General features: G+C 36.8%; 3 protein-coding genes, 1 long non-coding RNA gene and 1 other non-coding gene across 6 annotated transcripts; 2 read left to right on the top strand and 3 right to left on the bottom strand.

Moving 5' to 3' along the window:
* The first annotated feature begins 48 nt into the window (after nt 1-48).
* Nucleotides 49-1,890, top strand: LOC112149624. The gene is made up of 3 exons (XR_002919813.2): nt 49-895; nt 1,134-1,206; nt 1,578-1,890. It is a non-coding gene; the product is annotated as an uncharacterized LOC112149624 (long non-coding RNA).
* LOC112149621 (phosphorylase b kinase gamma catalytic chain, skeletal muscle/heart isoform) lies at nt 1,106-11,385 on the bottom strand. The gene is made up of 10 exons (XM_024277432.2): nt 11,126-11,385; nt 10,521-10,668; nt 6,296-6,474; nt 6,150-6,204; nt 6,007-6,072; nt 5,768-5,931; nt 3,508-3,598; nt 2,997-3,150; nt 2,805-2,930; nt 1,106-2,641 (listed from the first exon to the last, which is right to left on the bottom strand). Exons 2-10 carry the CDS (start codon nt 10,601-10,603, stop codon nt 2,375-2,377), a joined length of 1,185 nt encoding a protein of 394 aa, XP_024133200.1. The 5' UTR covers nt 10,604-10,668; nt 11,126-11,385; the 3' UTR covers nt 1,106-2,374.
* On the top strand, nt 1,268-1,408 carry LOC112150047. Its single transcript, XR_002919890.1, has one exon. It is a non-coding gene; the product is annotated as a small nucleolar RNA SNORA15 (small nucleolar RNA).
* A 139-nt stretch (nt 11,386-11,524) lies between the features above and the next one.
* On the bottom strand, nt 11,525-14,067 carry chchd2 (coiled-coil-helix-coiled-coil-helix domain containing 2). Of its 2 annotated transcripts, none has more exons than XM_024277434.2 (4): nt 13,866-14,067; nt 12,915-13,173; nt 12,183-12,339; nt 11,525-11,890 (listed from the first exon to the last, which is right to left on the bottom strand). In XM_024277434.2, the coding sequence occupies exons 1-4, from the start codon at nt 13,913-13,915 to the stop codon at nt 11,880-11,882; spliced, it is 477 nt and encodes a 158-aa protein (XP_024133202.1). In that variant the 5' UTR covers nt 13,916-14,067; the 3' UTR covers nt 11,525-11,879. The 2 variants fall into 2 exon arrangements, with proteins under 2 accessions (XP_024133202.1, XP_024133201.1); XM_024277433.2 differs by having other exon boundaries at nt 11,620-11,890; nt 12,183-12,345; nt 13,866-14,063.
* A 1,291-nt stretch (nt 14,068-15,358) lies between these two features.
* On the bottom strand, nt 15,359-18,977 carry im:7138535 (uncharacterized protein LOC797998 homolog). Its single transcript, XM_024278074.2, has 8 exons — nt 18,820-18,977; nt 17,747-17,853; nt 16,691-16,816; nt 16,345-16,595; nt 16,179-16,259; nt 15,974-16,090; nt 15,659-15,805; nt 15,359-15,591 (listed from the first exon to the last, which is right to left on the bottom strand). Exons 1-8 carry the CDS (start codon nt 18,861-18,863, stop codon nt 15,433-15,435), a joined length of 1,032 nt encoding a protein of 343 aa, XP_024133842.1. The 5' UTR covers nt 18,864-18,977; the 3' UTR covers nt 15,359-15,432.
* Between the last annotated feature and the right edge of the window lie 449 nt (nt 18,978-19,426).

Raw genomic sequence — 19,426 nt, 5'->3', positions numbered from 1 at the left:
CTACTTTGTGCACAAAATACCAATTATGTTCACGCGAAACGAATTTGAGTGCACTAATTAGCATTATGTGCACAAAAATTGCTAACTTGTGTTCTCAAAACGATACTTTGTGTTTACAAAATACTAACGTGTGAACACAAAGTACTCCTTTGTGTACATTAATTAGCATTTTGTGCTAAAAAATGCAAACCTGTATCTACAAAATCCTAACTTGTGCCCACAAAAAAGCAATTTTTGCACACAATATACTTATTTGTGCACAAAAATGAGTATTTTATGCATAATAATTTCTCATTTGAATGCACAAGATACTAACTTGTGGGCACATAATACAAATCTGCCCTCAGTTTCAAAAAAGGTTGGTGACCCCCGAGCTAGAGTTTTAATCCACATAAGAGTGATTTTCAAATGTTGTCGTGCACAATTAGTAAAATAAATAAATAAAATAGTTAAAAAAATAAAAATACAACAAAACCCAGCTTATCAGTGCCAGTTTTTAGTTTTATAATTAGGAAAGATACATAATAGCAAGCACAACCTCGTGCTAGCAAAAAAAAAAAAAAAAGGTGAAAAGGTCTTATTATATTACACAGATATAAAAACAAGATCTGTTGATGGAGGACACAAATTTGGAGCTGTAAAGCTTTTGTTAAAATCCCTTCAGTAGCTGGATAGCTAGACATTTGCCCCTGAAAGACAATGACTCCCTTTCAGCTGTAGGGGGCAGCAGGGCAGCATTGCACGGGACAGTCAATACAAAGTCAACGAAGAAGAAGAAGCGGCAGCAGAAGAAGAAGAAGAAGCGGCGGGCAGCAGAGACGGGTGAGCACGTGAGAGTGAACGGTGATCTTGGGATTTCAGCTCTTTGTAAAAACGGAGCTGTTTTTCCTTTAAGGTAATTAAATTTAACTTTTTTTTTAAATCCGAGAAGTGACATTCCTGGACTTTTATTAACCCCGGAAGTGCTCGGTTAGCTTCAGTTGTATGCTAACAAGCATGTGGTCATCACGTGTTAGAACAATAATATACAACATCTTAAGTCCATCAGTCTTATTGATTTGTGTTTGTTTTGTTATATTTTTGTTTTACTTGACTTAGTGTTTGTTTTTTGTTTTTTTCTTCCTCATCTATAGATTGATGTATTGCTACAGTGAAATTCCATTCACGGACAGTACCTGGATACTTAAAGAACCCTGACTTATTATGGTATGTTTGTACTTTTGTCTACCGTGTAGTTATTATTAGTCATGATTTATGATCGATTGAAGCATGGCCGAATTCTGCCCCAGCTGACCTGTGCCGGAGACAGTCAGACACCATGCAAAAGCCACGCCTCATTTCTGCTTAGTGACTGCTAGACAGATGCTCCAAACCAGCTCTGTTCAGCTGCTCAGGAATGAGTACAGATGTTTAAAGGGAACAAAAGTTTGCTTTTAATGGAAAGCATTTAGTCTTCATGTGATGACCCCTAAGACAAACATGTTAAAACCACTTTTCTTACAGAACAAAGTTTAAGTGTTTCATTGTTGTACAGATTCTCTTTCTTAATCTGTTCTTTTCTTTGTGGTAATTTTCAGAGCATCAGAACCAAAACCATCAGCTCCTGTCATCTGTGGTAATCACTCGGCGCTCATTCATCTGAAAATCTCACCTAAATGTTTTTATTGTTGATTTTTCTCAAGCACAAGTGATTTTAAAAAGTTCCCATCCCTGATGATCGAGGATCACACCTGACTCTTTTAGGTTGTAGTCAGTCATCCTCACTGTTCTGTGGTCAGTTCTGGTCCTCTGTACGAGAACTGATGAGGAACATCTTGTGCTGTGGTTTGTGAAAATTTGTGTGAATATTCTCACTCTAAAAACTACCTAAATAAACATACAAAAATCCTACAACTGTGTCTGTGTTTATTAAATGTCTGGATTTCAATCTTCTAGCAAAAGATGCAATAAATTCCCACAGAACTAGGATTTAAAATATTAAATGGATTATTAACTGACATTTTTAGTAAAACATTAAAAGTGCTTAGGTTTTAAGTTTTTTTTTTTTTCTATTTTTGTTCAGAAGTTAAAAATTATGCTCATTAACTCAGGTCACCTGAACCCGTGAGCAGGTTTTGCTTTCAAGACAAATTCTCTAAAACAACATGAATAAAATATCTTGAGGCCATTCTCGTTTGCAGCAAGGAGACTTTTCTGTTCATCAGCTGTTTAAATAGAGCAGGAAGCAAGCCAAACGTCCAAAGCACTATAGCACCATAAATAAATATATTTCTTCAGAGTTAAGAAAATTGTGGGCACAACACGCTTCAGCCCATTTGAGTTCTTCCTTAAAATCAGCGTCCAGTTGTGTTCCAGTCCTTGTAGGCCTTCTACTCTACAAACTTTGCTGGGCCTGCTTGTCCGATTCAGCAGCTAGCGACAGCAGAATGGCCTTCGGAGTGTTCTCGAAAAGCGCCGCTCGGTTCTGAGTTTGGCCCTTCTTGACCCAGTGGCCGTAGATTTTAAATGCGCAGGCGTCGATGAGCTTGCGGATGGGTTTGACGGCGTACGGGTCGCTCTGGATCACCTCTTTGGTGACGGGTTTTGCTCGGCGGTAGTTGCAGTAGATCCGCATGGTGGCGAGCACTGTAGTGCAGATAACCTGATGGAGAAAGAATGCAAGCAGTTCATTGATCCTAAATGGATGCTAGTGTGTTTTTTTTTAAATATTTGAGACACTTATGTTCACTTAGGAAGAAAAATTCTCAATCTCAAATTGGATCTTTTTGTATTAATTAACGTACTAATTTCCAGTGGAATCTCACCTTAAATCGCCTGTATGGACTGAACTGTCGGACTTCGTTCACTACATATTGTGAGAAGAATGGGTGATTGAGAGCATCAGCAGCAGTGAAGCGCTTACTTGGCTCCACCACCAACATGCGGGAGATCTGTGGACGAACCACACTCAGTAAATGTACATCTACTTATGTAGTATACAGAAACTGTAAACCTACCAAGTCTTTAACTGTGTCTGAGCGGTCCTCCCACTCGGGAGAGGAGAAGTCGTAGTTTCCTGCTAAAATCATCCGCAGCATCAGCATCTGTTTTCTGTGCCAGAAGGGCGGAGAACCCGCCAGCAGCGTGTACATGATGACACCCGAACTCCATCTGCAAACAGGTGACAGGTCGCTTTGAAATGTCGGAATATTCTGTTTCCGACATTTATAACCTCAGATTGGACCAAAATAAAAGGCACAACAAAAAATTTGTAACTTTTCAGCAGATAAAGGAATTTTTTTATGGGGGGAAAAAACAACCAAAGTAATATCCATCCAATTTCCAAAACTATTGATCCCTTTTAGGGTCACAGAGTTGCTGGAGCCTATCTCAGCTACTCTTAGTGCACCCGCTGGATGGTTAACCTGTCCATTGACATTCAAGCTCACACTCATGTTTACCCCTGAGGGCAATTTTAGGTCAGAAATTGGCCTATTTTTGGACTGTGGGAGAGGATGTGCCACTCACATGTCCACAGCTGTCCCGTATCCTGTGTGACTGGCATCCATGGAGCACTCGATGATCTCAGGAGCGAGGTACACGGGGGTCCCGTACACCTCTGCATCACAGACACACGTCGTTTCCATCAGTTATTAAAATGAGGCTCATTTTCTAAACGTATGTGAACCTACATTGGCAGTTTTTGAAGACCAGAAGACACATATTTGGGTAAATGAACATTGAGCTGTACATGCAGCTATACTGAAATAAATAGGACAGCTCAGGATGTTGTCTAGACTGTTTGTTGCATTCATGTTCAGAAAAAAACGGGGAAACCTGAAACTGCTGCATTCATGAATAAAAAGCATTTCAAATAACTATTTTGATACAGTAAAAAAATAACTTGGTGCTTTAAAAATAAAGTTCTAAAATAGCAATCTTTGTATTACATCTATTGTGTAAGAATTAATTTCCTTTTCTAAAGTAGTTTTTTTTAAGCTGGTAAAGTTACTAAAGAAAGTATTTACATGATACCTCTAAAATATAGAACGACTTATGAGAGGATTTTTCAAATACTATTAGCGAAAGTGTAAAATAATTTAAATGTATCTAAATTTATCCTTAAAAACTTGTTGTACCAAATTGAAAAGTCATTAAAATGAGATATAAGAGAGTGACAATAAGTTATGAGGTGTGCATTGGATTTAATTGAATCAAAGTTATTTAATTAAAAAAATGTAAATTCAACATGAGTTTCTGGAATCATAAAAGCTATAAAAACTTATTTAAAACCAGCACAACTTAAAGCTGAAATCAACTGCAGTAAAAAAATAAAAATAACGAAAGAGCTACATATTCACAATAAAGCACACATTCCCAAGATCGTGCTGATAATACTTTTTAAGATTGTTTTTGTCATGTGTGTCAAAGTTGAGGCCCAGGGACCAGAATAATAATATCCAGCCTATGTTATTATCATTAACGATCTGATGTTATCTTGCACTGGTAACATATCGAAACTCTTCGATTATGGAAGCTGACAGATCAGTTCTAATGATCTATAGATTTCTATATGGACTACGATGTCTGACATCACAAGGGTGTCATCATCCTCTCCCTCCCGCTCACTCATGGTGCAAAAAGAAATAAACATAACTGGATAAAATAACTAATGACAAAACAGACTAAAGAAAATTGAACGATTTGATTTCTTTTAGCCAAAAAACACAAATTTTTATTTTCATTTCCAGGTTTTGTTTGACAACATGTTCATATTTGGATCATTTTATAATCTATTGGGATATTTATATGTGCAATTTTTCGTATAAAATGACGTAAAAGTAAAGCAATTTGAGTGTTTTTTTTAATTATATTTCTAATTTTTTTAAATCTGACAAATTTTTTTTTAAGTTTTAAACCTTTGGTTTTAGTGTGTTCAATAAATGTTAATCCTGTTTGGCCTGCAATAAGGTGTGTTTTGGATTTTGGCCCCCAGTGTGATTGAGTTACACCCCTGGTCTATGTAGATCAGCCTAAGAGCAATTTTCATGTACAGGTGCAAGAAAAGTATGTGATCCTCTTTGGGATCACTTTGATTTCTGCATGAATTTGTCATAAAATATGTTCTGGTCCTCATCTAAGTCACATCACTAGATAAACACAGTGATCTTAAACAAATACAACACAAAAATCTAAGTTTTTATGTTCTATTGAACAAAATGTGTAAACATTTAAAGTGCACGGTGGAAAAGATATGCATGCTGAGCAGCAACTCATCCAATCTCATCACATCGATGGATTCCAGGATGGTTGATTTCTAGCTTCAATTAGCTAAAGGAGAAGTAATTTAATATTTTAAGACAAATTCATGCAGAATCTCAAAGGGTTCACATACTTTTTTCTTGCAACTGTAAATACAACACAGCCCGGGTGACGGGCGGCGGTTGCCTTGCCAGCTCCTGCTGCCAGTGCTGGTCTGCTTTCTGAGAAGTCTGCTTTAAAGGTCAGTGCCCTGCAAGCGTCTGAGATTGTAGCTAACGGATCGGAGTGTCCTGTGCCGCTCGTGGCAGGAAGCGTGTTGTGCAATCAGATCCAGATTCTCCGCTGACCGCCAACAGCTGGTGTCCTGACGAGAACACTGCAGGCGGCAAAGATAGTAACTGAAGGGCACGTCATTCATGCCCTTCAGACCCGAGCAGCTTCTAAATTTGATTGAATTTTTCATCATTTTTTTTTGTTTTGCTCAGTTAACATTTTCATGAACCTATGATCAATCGCGGGTTGTCACCTCTGAGCGTCTGTCCTGGCTCGATTTGCACCGCAAATCCAAAATCTGTGAGCTTGATGTTCATGTTGTCATCTAGAAGGATGTTCTCGGGCTTTAGGTCTCTGTGGACGATGTTCTGGTTGTGAAGAAACTGGACCACCTTCAGCAAAGCTCGCATGATCTTTCTAAAACAAGAAAAGCACAATAAATATTTAAGATTGTAAAATAAATAAAAGTCTGTGTTGAGAACTCTGACCGACCTGGTTTCCTTCTCACTCAGAGTAACTTTCTCTGTCAGGTAGTCAAAAAGTTCACCTCTTCTCATTCTGGAGAGAAGAAAAAGAGAAACTTTTGAATCATTTGATCACTTAAGTTCACACTGTCGTGTCAAACTTATACTTACAGGTCAAAAACTAGGAAATAGAAGGACTTTGACTCATAACTGTCTTTGAGCTGGACTAAAAAAAGCAGAATTTGTTGAATAAATGTGCAAAAAGAACTCTAAACATGAACAAATGACCTGCAGCTTTATCCAGGTGAAAGGCTTACTGATGTTTTCCTGCCCGCAGACCTTCTTCAGGATGTCAATCTCCTTCACCGTAGCCTCTCGGATCTCCTCGATCTGCTGGGGGGTCATCTTGTCCGAGGGGGTGATGTCGATGATCTTCACCGCGTACTCCTGAGACGTCCGCTTGTCTAAACAGCGGCGCACCACGCTGCTTACTCCCCTGATCAGGAGGACAGCACGCCAAGGTTAAGGAATAAGGTCAGATGAGGGGAAAAATCACTCACAAGGATTTAAAACAAGTTTTAATTGTTATAAACAGACAAATATAGCACTTGGTTTGATGTTTGTATATATTTAAATGTTCTAAATAACTGGCTTATTGGTCACAAATACACATATTTTGGATTTGGGAAAAAAAAAAAGTTCAGAAATTCTTGAAACCCCAGATGGGCCAGAACACACAATACAGGGGCGTAACAAATAATTTGAGGGACTCAAGATGTCTTTTAAACATATTGCATTTTTAACTTATGCAATCTGTAAAAAAGCTTGTTTTGAAGAATTATTAATCTTTGTCAACAATGATACAGCATTGACTCAAGAATTGGAGGACAAGTAAGGGGCAAGGGTTTTTGCTGGGGGACAGCTGTCCCCTTTAGCCCCCTGTAGGTCTACCACTGGTGAAGTGGAACTTTATGGCTCTCATGAACCTCGTTTCCACTGAGGAAGGGGTCAAGCCTCACTCCCACTGAGAAGTTTGCCTTCATGGTTCATGTGTGGTGTAGACCGCTAGCGTGTCTTTGCGTCATTGTAGTGGGACGACTAAAAAAGCAACAACAATGGAGGTCATGCAGCAGCTCGTCTTTTTCTTGCTTCACTTTTTGTACATCATGTATAGCAGGAATTTAATAAGATTGCAGCTAAGATTAACAGAGTCGTGAGGAACGTTAGCTTAAATGAGCGCCATCTAAAGTCGTTATCACTTTCTACCAACAGCGGCTCCAACTGTTCCGTTCCACTTTTCAATGAACCTACAACCAATGGAGGCCCCAAAGAGGAACGGTTCAGTACTGTTTATTGGACCCATTTTACTACCCAAAATACCGGACTGTACCACTAACAAGGCTATAGGGCAGGGGTCGGCAACCTTTAACAGTGAAAGAGCCATTTGGGCTAGTTTTCTTCTGATCAAAACATAGAAGGAGCTGGATAGTCTCTAAAAAATTTGGATTTGCTTTCATGACCTTCTTTTTTTAATAGTAAATGTTAATTGTGTCAATTTTGGCACAAACAAAAGCAAAAATGTAAAAATAACCTAGCATCTTTCAAAATGTGTGTGTGTGTTTTTTTTAACTTATTTTCAAAATAAAAGACTCTCTGTGCCAAACAGGATCATCTCAGTGCAGTTCTGGGCAGCTAGTAAGCAATGTTGTGCAGCATAAGGTAATACGTGCTCATAAAAGATCAAACTTTTTTAACAAAGTTTTGCTTTCTATATAAAATCTGTGCATTCTGGAAGTAGCGTTTAGCAAACAAAAGGTCTTCAGGTCAACAGGGATGTAACAACCTACATAGTTTATTATCTATGTGCATCTCAGCCGTCAATTTATAAATGTAACTAATCTAAATTAAATAAAAGCCAATTAAGTAATCCTTACTTTAAAAAAGGCTATTTTATTTTTCTTTTATTTATTTATTTTGTTCTTTTCCCCCTCCTTGTCCTCAGCAGTCTTACACTGCTGGGTTTTGTTATTTTAGTTTGGGGTTGGTAGTCTTAGTTTGTGGGCTTTGTTTATTTGATTTCTGTAGGTAGTTTTGGTTAGGGGGAGCTGCTGACTCAGACGGTCGACATGGCTGAGTCTGCAGTCTCTGACTTATTTTATGTTTAGCCAAACATGTAGAGATAGACAATGCACACGTGTCTCTTGAGCTGCAGGTTCCAGTCTCCTGCTATAGGGTTTGACCCAGTAAGAAAATGGTCCAATCGGCTCTTTTAGCATCAAAGGTTGCAGACTCCAGTCTTGCCAAAACAGCCACACTGTATTCAGCTCATCACGCCCCGTAGGAAACATTTCGGTTTTCCATGGCCATATGCACCTAACAGCTTTTGTATTTCTTTTTGTTAAGAACTCCAAACCTTCCTCTTGACTCTTCAAGTCGTACCACTTCACCTGCTGTTTTATCTAGAGGTACTCATCTGTGCTGTATTACATCTAAAAGTACAATTTATGTGAACCTAACTCTTTCTTTTCCTACCTGAACGGGTTCTGTCTTAACTCTGTCTGGACTTGTGGCTTTAGTTTTATAGCATTACTTATGCAGCTTGCCTCACAAGTAAGTTTTTTGTTGTAGTTTCTTGTAATCTTCATAAATATTTTCAGTGTGCTGAACACAATGTGCGCTCATGACAAGGCAAAAGAGTTTGTGATTCAGTCCATTTAGACTGTTGATGAAGGAGTGTGTAAAGATAACACTGACCTCACTATGAGTCATTAACTGACAGAAACGTACACTAATAAAGTAAATAATATTCTACACATGTTCCAACTTTGATGTTGAGTGTTGAGTGTTGATGTTGCAAATTATGGGGCAGTACGAACTTTCCTGCACATTCATGGAGCTGAATAAAGCCAAGATAAGAACAGAAGATTCCAAAGTGCACGTCTTTATTCTACATGCTAGAAAATTGGTGAAATAGTGTAAATAATCAGTACAACAGCTTTTCTTCTACAGCTTCCACCTCCAAACCCAGGCCGCTTTTGCTGTACAAGCAGCATTAACTATTAACCTTACAAAAGAGCGCTGGCATGTGGGAGCTGGTGAGGAATGACAACGATGCTCATTTCTTGGAAACCTGCGGGAAACCGGGAAAGCCTGTTCCTTTTGCTTTTTTAAAATTTGTTTTCTAGGAAACTTTTGACTACTGTGCTATATTTCACAAAGACAGTTTTTTTACAAATAGAATTAAAAAAATCCCCTGTAAGAATGATTGATCCATGTAAAATGCACATGTAAACACAGGTACTTAAAAAAAAGGAAATTAAAGAAATAGAAGAAAGTGAAATATACACAAATACTGTAGCTTAGTACAAAGGTATGTTTGTTTTTTTTTCTATGCTGCTCCATAAAATGGATTAATAGAGATCTGATATCCATTTTGTATTCATACAGTACATGCATTACACAAAATCAGATCTCGATTGTCTGATGGATTGTAACTACAGTTGTGCTCATAAGTTTACACACACTGGAAGAAATGATGATTTCTTGGTCATTTTTTGTAGAAACATGAATAATTACACAAACCTTTTTCCACTTATAGCTAGTAGCCATTGTCAAAAAAAATCTGTTTACATTTTTTTAAGTCATAATGAAAACAGAAACTTCCTGTTCCAAAAGTGTGGATATCCTGATGATTTTCTTCTGAAAACATGGAAACAAACTGAAACAAGAGTTTGGATGACAGCTAAAGGTAACCATCCTCACCTGTGCCTATAATCAATGGATGTTATTGTGCACAAAAGATTCCCTTGCATCTTTCATCCAGTGCTAAACTGACTATTCTGGATCCTGAGTCATGGGGAAAACTAAAGAGCTGTCAAAAAAATCTATGGGAAAAGGTCACTGAGCTGTACAAAACAGGAAAGATATATAGGAAGATATCCAAGGAACTGAGAATGCCAGAAAGTGTTCAAACTTTGATCAAGAAGCAGAAAAACAAACCATTGTCATAAAAATTTCCCAAAAACTCGTTAGGGATGTAAAGAAAAACCCACGGACCACTTTAGATATGATACAAGACTCTCTGAAAAACTGTGGTGTGAATTTTTCAAAATGTCCAATATGGAGGCAACTTAAAAAACAAATGGGCTGCATGGTTGAGTCTCTAGGAAAAAAAAAAAACCTTTTTTGTGCAAATTAAAACAAATCTGAGCACTAACTGTGGAAAAAAAGTGAAAAAATGTTTTATTTATCATTCATAGTCTGAAAAATACTAGTACTCATAATTTCTTCCAGGGCATATAAACTTATGAGCACATATCCTGTCCAAAAAACCACTTAGAAGTACTGTTTAATAGTGATAATAACACCAAATATTTGTGTTTTCATGTCGTTTTTTTGTGTGGTAGAAAAGTTTTGCCAACACTTTTACACAAACAAGTTCAGCTCACAACTTTAATCATACTCAACTCTTTGGACTTAAGGGAAGTTTCCCACATTGAGAGTGATTGAATACTTTTTTTGTTATTGTGTAGATCAAATTACCTGCCCAGGATCTCCTTGGGCTCATACTTGTCGTAGAACTCCTTGGCTCCAACCCAGTCTGGGATTTCCTCCTCTTTGGTCATGGTGGAGTGATGAAGCTTCACCAACAAATGTGCACAACCGCTCTCCTCTCAGGACTCACAAAAGGCTGTCGCACGAGTAAACACACAACAGACATGACTCGGATCACTGTGTGATCACTTAGCAAACTTCATGTGTCTTATAAACATTTGAATGTTGAAAAATTATTTGCAATCTGTTGCTCCATTTACAATTTTACTGATGAAATAAAGCTTTAAGCATCACCTACACAAAAAAGTGAAACAAAGTTCTAAAATGTGTTACCTTTAAAATGATTAGTTTATATCAAATTCAATTTTTGAGTCAACTCAAAAATTTTATTTAGGACTGATCTAATTTCTTCAGTTTCTGAAGTAGTTTTGAACAATCAGTCTCACAAAAATACTTTTTTACCTTTTAAACTATTAAAAAAAAAAAAGAGCAAAACCAAGGCATGTGGACTAAAACATATGATTTGGAAGTAAAGGGTCATTCGCCACCATTACATTTACATTTTTAGCAAAGCATCACATTAAAACACTCACCGATCTCGTCTGTCTTAAAAAATGGAAATCATCCTTAAACTGCGATCGCTCAGCGTAGAGAGAAACCAGTTCGGTCCGCTCCGGCTGCTGCTTCCACGTTGTATAAGATGAGCTTTAATGTCACACGCCAAAAATACATGGCTGCTTCTTAGGCAGTCAAAGCGAATGGACAAAACCAGGGATCCACGCTGTGAGACGATGGTCCCTTCTCTCACCTTTAGCATTCAGAGAGCGGTTAACTGACTGTGCAGCGTTCCACGTGGGGTTCAGCCGACTGGAGTGACACAACAGTTGCTGGACTGCTGAGTTGTACCAGCCCCTAGTTTCTATTTAAACAACTTGTAGGTAAAAATAGAAATGGTTGAAAACGCAACGTGTGATTGAAGAGGCAGAGATAAATCATGTTTAATCTCCTTTATTTTTTTTACTGGTACAATCAAACTTTGAGCAACACGGATCCAGAAAATGCAACCTTGTGGTTCCTAAGGGTTTTATGTTGCAGATTCTGAAGTATCAGAGAAGAAACTAAAAGGATGGATGCTAATGAAACACAAGCTCCCATCATAATTACAAACATGACACCACTAAAGTATATAAACATTATTTATAAGCTCTGCAGCAGCTGTTTCACAAATTATGTTTGATACTCAAATGTTAAATAAATCTTGTTTTATTGATTGATCCCTTTAATAATTACACCCTGCTAAAACTTTGAGAACATTTGTGACTTTCTCTGCAGCGCTTCGTCTTCACCTCATGATAGACCTGCGGAGAAGAGAACAGCTCATTAGGATACATGCACTTTTTATTCTGTTAAACGCACATATGAAGTAGAATTGGTTTTGTGAAACAAACACCTCTGAAAGATTCTGTCAAAGTAGTTTGAACTAATAAAGGCTTAAATCAACAAAGTCTCCTTTTAGCTTGCATAAAAATATATAAAAAACTGGACAGCAAAAGGGATACGTGGACCAAAAAATTACACAAAAAGAAAATAAATGAACAAAATCTACTTTTTAATTTTTTTTTTTTTAAAGGCTTTTCAACATTTACTTACCGTTTGCAAACTTGCATTGCTTCAGTACTTCACCGAATCCCTCACAGAGCTTCAGGTCGCTCTGATTCTGCGCACACTCAAGGAACTGTTTGAGCTCATAGGAGCAAACCTGCTGCTGCTGCTGGCCTTGCTGGTAGTAAGACTGTGGCTGCTGATGCTGCTCCTGACAAACAGAAGGAAATATAAAGAATACATGAACAAGTGTGTTTGTTTTCAAAACAAGTTACAGTGAACATGTCTTAAAATAAAAAGAAGCTTCTTCCATCAAGATTTACCATAAAGTCTAAGATGCATTTTGAATTTCTATAGGTAATAATAGAATAAACAATAATCAAGTTGTTTTCTGGACAAAGGAAAGCTCTTTTGATGTTTACATGCTTTTTATTTTTTTATTTTATTAGTTTAAAGAGAAAATAAAGCAAACCTCACAGACAGAGACAAAAATGATTTGCCTTCTATTAGATATTCAAGTGTTTTGTGCTACTATAAAGCAAATGTTTATTTTATACTTAAACTTTAGTCAAACGTTGTTTTTTGAAGTTGGTCTGAATTTGATTATAATGCCATCAACTCTAAATATGAACTCAAATTCCAACTGATGCAATATATAGTCAATTTCATTACTTTTTTCCTGTCAGATCTGAGCTCTCCTTGGCTGGTTTTGCCAAGAGTTAGACAACCTAATCTTTCCTGATGCTATTCTTGTCCTTTGGCAGATGCTCTTCACTTTACCTGGTATGTGACGTCAGGCTTGGCCGGTTCTGAGTTCCCTCCACCGAACCCTCCAGTCAACGCGTGACCGATGGTGTGTCCTACCGCCGAGCCCACTGCCACCCCGGCTGCTGTGGTCGCCATCTGGGCAAACATGCCCGGCTGCCTGGGTGCTGCAGCCGGTGCTGCCACAGCGGATGGAGGAGCCTGCATTGGAACCGGGGCATGGGAGGGAGGAGGTGCTGCTCTGGCCATGGGTGGTGGAGATGGTGGTGCCCGGCTATAAAGAATAAAAAAAAAAAAAAAGAAAAAAAGTTTAAATGGTATGTTTAACATGTTAATATAATCATAAATTGTTTCCATGTTGAGGTCTAATGTGAGGGAATTCCTCACTTCAGTTGTGCGTCAGGGTTGATGTTGTGGCTTTCAGTCTTGGAGTTTTTTTTAAAGGTCATAAGGTTTTGTCTGGACGGTTACATAACTGAAGGGTAAACAATCCAATTATGTTAGAATAACCTTCAGAAGTCCCAAGGTTTAGTGCTAAACTGTCTTTTTAACCTAAAATGTAACATGTTTTAATACAGTAAAATAATGAAACATTTGAAATATTTCACACTGGAATACCAGCATTTTAACGGATTTAGCTGACATATTTTATTAATTTATTGTAGTTACATCATTTAAATTTGAAATTTAAACTAAAGGACACAAGTTTGACACTATGACCTTTATTACATCAGTCAGTAACTCCAGTTTGCCTCAACAATCGTGATAAAACAAAAGGAGTTCTACATGTTCAGATTTGGACATTTTAGGACGCTAAATGTATTAAATCATTCCTGAACTCAGCTGGCAGGTTCAACAGACATATGACACTGCAGTGCAACGCCATTAGCATTAGCCTGAGCTAACCCACGCAGCACATTACTACAGCACCCACCGTCTTTAAACTTGTTAAAAAGAAGTGGTTACCTGGCTGGTGCGGGCATCCTAGATGTCCGGCTTCTGCTTCCTCTTGGCATTATTAAATATTAAGTGTGTACCTCTGTACGTTTGATGAAAAACTGTCAGGATAATCTGAAGCTGTAGCGCCGCTTCTCAGTTTTTATGTCGACCTTTGGTTCATCCGGAACTTTCCATGTGTTACATCATCCATCTGCCGGGTAACTTCCGGTTTTAGCGGAAACAGTTGTGTAACTTTATTTTGAGTCGCTTTCCATAACCGAAATGTAGTTATTAAACACATTTTATTTCATTTTTCATGAACTACTACTACTACTACTACTACTACTACTACTACTAATAATAATAATAATAATAATGGATTGATGCATGTTTTTCTTGGTCTTATTTAAATAATTTGCTTTGATCGCTTTTTGAGTTTACTATTATTCTTCTCATTATTATCTTTAAAAAGAAAATCCTGCTACTTAGATTTTTTTCAGTTTGATATTGTACCTTTTTGGGGGGTTTCTATGTTCCAATTGGAAACATTTTATGTAATCAAAAAATTTTGTTATTTTTTTTTTTTATATATATAAATTCACAAAATATAAATGAATAAACAAATAAAAAAGATTAAAAGAGGCAGCATTGATTTCCCTATCAACCAGGAGAGACTGTTTTCTAAAAATGTGAACTGAAAACAATAAAAGCCTCACACACTACTTTTAATATTCCAAAGGGAATATTATGATGACAAAATTTGTTTCAATAAAAATACAATGACTTCAAAAAAGTTTGTTCTCTTTCAAAATAATATTGTTTCTTGTTCAAACTATTAATTGCTTCTAAAAACATCAAGTGAATTTTTAAGTTTGAATCGCTTAAGAGGCCACCTTTTCAATAAAGTCAAATCAGAATCAAAATACTGAACTTACATGTCATAAATTTGAAGGAATATTTCCTTTAACATTTTTACTGGATCAAAAATTGCACATTTATTAGCAACAAAAAGGTTCTTAGTGCCTATTTTTTAAAATTATGTATCAATAACTACCTACCTCTCATTTACTTTCTCAGAAAAATAGGAAGTTATCAAATCTTATGCAATACATTGACCAACAAAATATTGAAAGAAAATATAAACGTTTTACTTTTTAACCTTTTAAAGTTTGTAAGAGGTTTTAGAAGAAAGCGTTATTATACGTGATATAAGAGAAGAAATAAGTGTTGAACGTAATGATGAACGTAAGAATCAGAACAATTGATTCAATTCAGATTTATTTTTTGTAAATTAAAATAAACATTTTGAAAGCCAACAGGCCTACATTTAAAAAAATACAACATCCCATTGTTTAATCCCTTCTTTGAAACACATTTCTCCAAAAATACTCACTCATACACCAGTATTTTGTAGTAGTGATAAATATAAATTAGAATCTACCCAAACAGGGATTTATATACACCGCAGGTTTAAACTATATATACATTTAAAACAATTAAAGTGATATTACAAAGGCAGCTTTTCAGAATAACTCATATTCATCAGAATTGAAATTTAATCAATTTCGACATTAAAGAAAACCAAAGAGGCAAATTATTCTTTTTTTCCTTTCTTCTTCTTTTGGGGCTGATGATGATGTCTGTTTCCCTTTCCCCATCTGTTTCCTTGAGTTCTTCGCTCGCCCCACATTGGCATGGGCGGCTCAATCTCCCCTGGCCGCCCACCTCGGTCCGGCACACTGCCCATCAACATCTGCAAAGATGTAAAGTAGAGTGAAGTAAAAACTAAATTAAATAAACAACTATGATCAAAGTTGTACCTTGTATACAGTAGTGCTTGTTCCTGCTTTGACAGGTTTGATCATGGACTGATCTTGCCTGGTAGCCAGTAGAAGGGGAAGGGACACTTTGGAGGATTCAGAGAGGGATGCCAGAGGAGGTACAGAGGACAGAGCTGCACGACGTTCCTGTTAATGAAATACATTCTGAGCAAGTATGTTTGTTTCCAAATGACAGTATACCATACAAAGCTGTTGCAGTGACAACAATAAGAAAACAGATTATGAAAGCGGAGATACCTGGTTCTGTTGTTTGAGGAACATTTAAATCATAAACGGCAACATTTTCCTGCTTACCTTCTGTTTGTCTCCCCAGGCAAATGACTCGAGCGTAACCTGAAATCTTTTGATCATCATCTGTCGTCGACACTGATAATCCGTCAACATAGTTTGATTCATTTGGTTCACTTGGATCTACAATACACAAATTAAGAAGATATACAGATCAGTGTTAGCGTTATGTGCTTTATATAATGAAGGAAAAGGAGACGTGCAAACGTACCCACTGCTCTGAGGTGAGACTGCTGGTAAAAAGAGGGGCTGTCATTTCTCCACCAGGCATACGAGTGAGTCTTGACTTCAGCTGCATCAAAATCAAATTTAAAAATATCTTACATGCTAATTCTATGCATTATTTATGCATTTCCTTTCTTTTTTTGAAGGCTTACCTCATTTTGCACATCTTCAAACGGAGAAGAGGCATCTAATCCAAGGGCGTGCAGTATTAATACCCACTCAGCCTGCATTTCCGCCGTATTTATTTGAGCATCTGAAGCATTTTCGTCTTCACACCCCTGAAAAGACTGTTGGTAGTTTGTCACTCGTTGCTCTTTCGCCGACTCCTCCTCAGGATTTTCCTCTGGATGCAATTCTTTATGCTTGTTTATGTGAGCTGCTGTCAGTTCTGACACAAGAAACTCTGTAGGGTTCAATGATAAAGTTACAGTTTTTTTTTCTAAATATTACAACAAATACTTTAGAAAATCTAAAAGAGAAAGAATCAGTATAACTCACCTGTGACATGGCTAAGGATGGAGGGGTCAAGCACATCAGAGGCCAGTTCAGCGAGCGGCGACTGTATGTTTGACAGCAAGTCCCGAAGCTCTCCCACCAGCAACACATCACCTGTGTTATCAGAGTCTTAAGCAAAACAGAAAAAGTCAAGACATTGTTAGATTAAAAATAAAAAACGACAACTATATAAAAATAATTACATTTTAATAATTTAATTCATAACTGGAGGAGCTCGTGTTTTTTTTCTGTGGCAATAAGAGGCAGGTGTTGTCTGACTTCATGGAAAAATCCAACCAAGAGGAAATGGAAGTATATTTTTGCTTTTTGTAGGAAAAAAACAACCTAAGCTTTATCATTTGATAGAATGTCAACTTTACAGTTATGACTAGAACAAGAAAATGGCAAACCAACAGTTTTTCAAGACAGTGTTGTGAAAACAGCATAGCAGAAATTCCATTTTGTAACATTATTGAAAGTAAATGATTACATTCCTGTTTTTATAGTGACAATAAGGTTGGTTATAGTTAATATAAAGGTTGATAATTTGCAATATATGCAGTTTTAAGGGTTTTATATTTGACGATTAATTTACTGTTGTTGATTTTTGTAATATTTATACAAGTAAAAACAAGAAAAAGAAATTAATGAACTAATTTAGGTGAATTTCCTCTATACAGGATAGTAAATGAATGATATTAGAATAGAAATATAATTAACTGAACATTATTTAAGAGTAATATACTGGCTGCACAACCTGTTGCTTGAAACAGATGTAAGAGTGCACAAAATAATTTATTAGGCTGATACTTCTAATACTAACAAAAAAAGTATTCAAATCAGTTAGTTATCTATGACCTTAACCTAAAGTCTGAGTAAACTTTTACAAACATAAGTCCATTCCACCAACTGACATGTTAAAGTTTGTTCAAATTTGAACTTTACACATAGCGTAGGAACATGGACACACATAAACAATGACTGAAATATTTAATATGAAATAAGTGTTTCCACTAGACAATGTGCATTAAACATGACAATAGAGAGTTTTCATCTCACCTCTAAGCTCTGGACAGACAGTCCTGAGCTCAGCAGACAGCCATGTGAGCAGAGGACAGGGAAGTTCATCACACCTGCACACGGAGAGGCAGGAGCTGCCAGGGTATCTAAACAGGAAGAGGTAAACTCAGCTGGCCAGCATGTCAGCAGCAGTCTCTAAACACTGCAAAGCCTACAGGACAGTCAATATTAACAAGCGAATAAACTAAAGAGAAAAAAAAAATAAGGACGATCATTTCATCACAAGTCGCATACGTCTAAACCACTTGGACAAAAACAAAAACATTAGGCTGTGCTGTCATCCATCTATGGGAAGTCGCAATAACTCAAGAGTAAACAATCATTCCTCATAATGTAAGAAAACTTACAACTATGCTTGCAGGACTATGAAGTCTTCAGGTAAACACACTGTCAACAATCTATGTTTTGTTGAGGAATCAACAAGCAGAAATAAATGAAACTAATAGAAACTAGAAGTGATATAAAAGTCAGATACGCTTAAACCATAAGAGTTAAGATGGACTGAACTTTATTTTTTTTCCTTACATGAAAATGTGTTTCTCCTGGTTTTATTATTTGGAACTTTGGGGATGGTGATATTTTGGTTACTAACCTGCTGCTGGATTTGACCTAAATACCCGAATAGACAGAGTAACTCTGTAAGACGTGGTGCTGATTGCAGAGTCACTATCTGTCACTATTACTCTCCATCTAATCAAACTTTGACGTATTTTGTGGCTCTTTTTGTACCTACCCTATCCACAAAAGCAGATCTTTTTTACAGTTGAGGCTAGAACTTCCATTTGAAGTATAACGCCTGTTCAAATGGCAGCTAGCTTACATGCCTGTGTTATATTTCGCTCTGTATTCGTTAACTCTTTGGTATCTTCCAATGAAAGTCTCTACTTTCACGTTTGTTTGTTTTTTTGTTTGTTTGTTTTTAGTAAAATATTATCTAGTCATTCAAAAAACGTTTGGTTAACAGTCAAATTTTGCTATTTTCATTGGGCGATACGTAACATGAAACATTTTAAAAACAACTACTAGGAGAGTGGACAACAAATATGACTTACCCCAGAGCTTTAATTGCAGAAAGGGTCTCTAAACTCCTCTCCATAGAAGAAAAGTTACAGAAAAATATGCGTGAGACTTATATACAGTCTATGGTGAGACAGCAGTCGTTCGAGTTAAAGTGTGTTTACTGTGAGAACTTCCTGCTTTCACTGTTCGAGTCTAGAGCTCATACCGCCCCCTGCCGGCCGGAGTTCATGTTTGCAGACGATATCTTCATATTTTTTGAGGAAACAATGTCATTTGGATAAATAAACAAACAAATAATACCAATATTATAATGATATTGGAAAGAGTACATTAATAGGCATATAATTAAAAGTGGTGTTTTTGCAAACAGCAGAAAACGTATTAAGTGTTTAATTTGCATTACCTGTAAGATAACCTAAAAGCACTTCTCTTGAGCTTCCTTAATTATAACAAATATTAACAAATGCTTGCTTGCTGTCAAATCATAATATGTAAGCATCGAGACTTGTTGACATGCATGTACATATACTTTAATTTGGCGAAAAACAGACAGACCAAAGAAGATAAATAAAAATACTCAACTCTTTCCACAAGGGGTCATGAATGGACCTATACAAAACTCGTGATCCAAAGCTCATC

Source organism: Oryzias melastigma, linkage group LG13 (assembly GCF_002922805.2).
Source record: "Oryzias melastigma strain HK-1 linkage group LG13, ASM292280v2, whole genome shotgun sequence".
In the NCBI taxonomy this organism is placed as follows: Eukaryota; Metazoa; Chordata; class Actinopteri; order Beloniformes; family Adrianichthyidae; genus Oryzias; species Oryzias melastigma.
The sequence above is the reverse complement of the archived record's forward strand: the minus strand, read 5'-3'. Positions and strand labels throughout refer to the sequence as shown.

Excerpts from the sequence above, each read along its gene's own strand:
- chchd2 (XM_024277433.2), bottom strand. The coding sequence starts at position 13,915 with ATGCCAAGAGGAAGCAGAAGCCGGACATCTAGGATGCCCGCACCAGCC. Across the intron at positions 13,174-13,865 it reads AGGATGCCCGCACCAGCCAG|CCGGGCACCACCATCTCCAC; the intron begins GTAACCACTTCT and ends TATTCTTTATAG. Across the intron at positions 12,346-12,914 it reads AGCCTGACGTCACATACCAG|GAGCAGCATCAGCAGCCACA; the intron begins GTAAAGTGAAGA and ends TCTGTTTGTCAG.
- im:7138535 (XM_024278074.2), bottom strand. The coding sequence starts at position 18,863 with ATGGAGAGGAGTTTAGAGACCCTTTCTGCAATTAAAGCTCTGGG. Across the intron at positions 17,854-18,819 it reads TCTGCAATTAAAGCTCTGGG|ATACCCTGGCAGCTCCTGCC; the intron begins GTAAGTCATATT and ends CTTCCTGTTTAG. Across the intron at positions 16,260-16,344 it reads TTGAAGATGTGCAAAATGAG|CTGAAGTCAAGACTCACTCG; the intron begins GTAAGCCTTCAA and ends ATTTTGATGCAG.
- LOC112149621 (XM_024277432.2), bottom strand. The coding sequence starts at position 10,603 with ATGACCAAAGAGGAGGAAATCCCAGACTGGGTTGGAGCCAAGGAGTTC. Across the intron at positions 5,932-6,006 it reads CTGAGTGAGAAGGAAACCAG|AAAGATCATGCGAGCTTTGC; the intron begins GTCGGTCAGAGT and ends TTCTTGTTTTAG. Across the intron at positions 3,599-5,767 it reads GCCAGGACAGACGCTCAGAG|AGGTGTACGGGACCCCCGTG; the intron begins GTGACAACCCGC and ends TCTGTGATGCAG.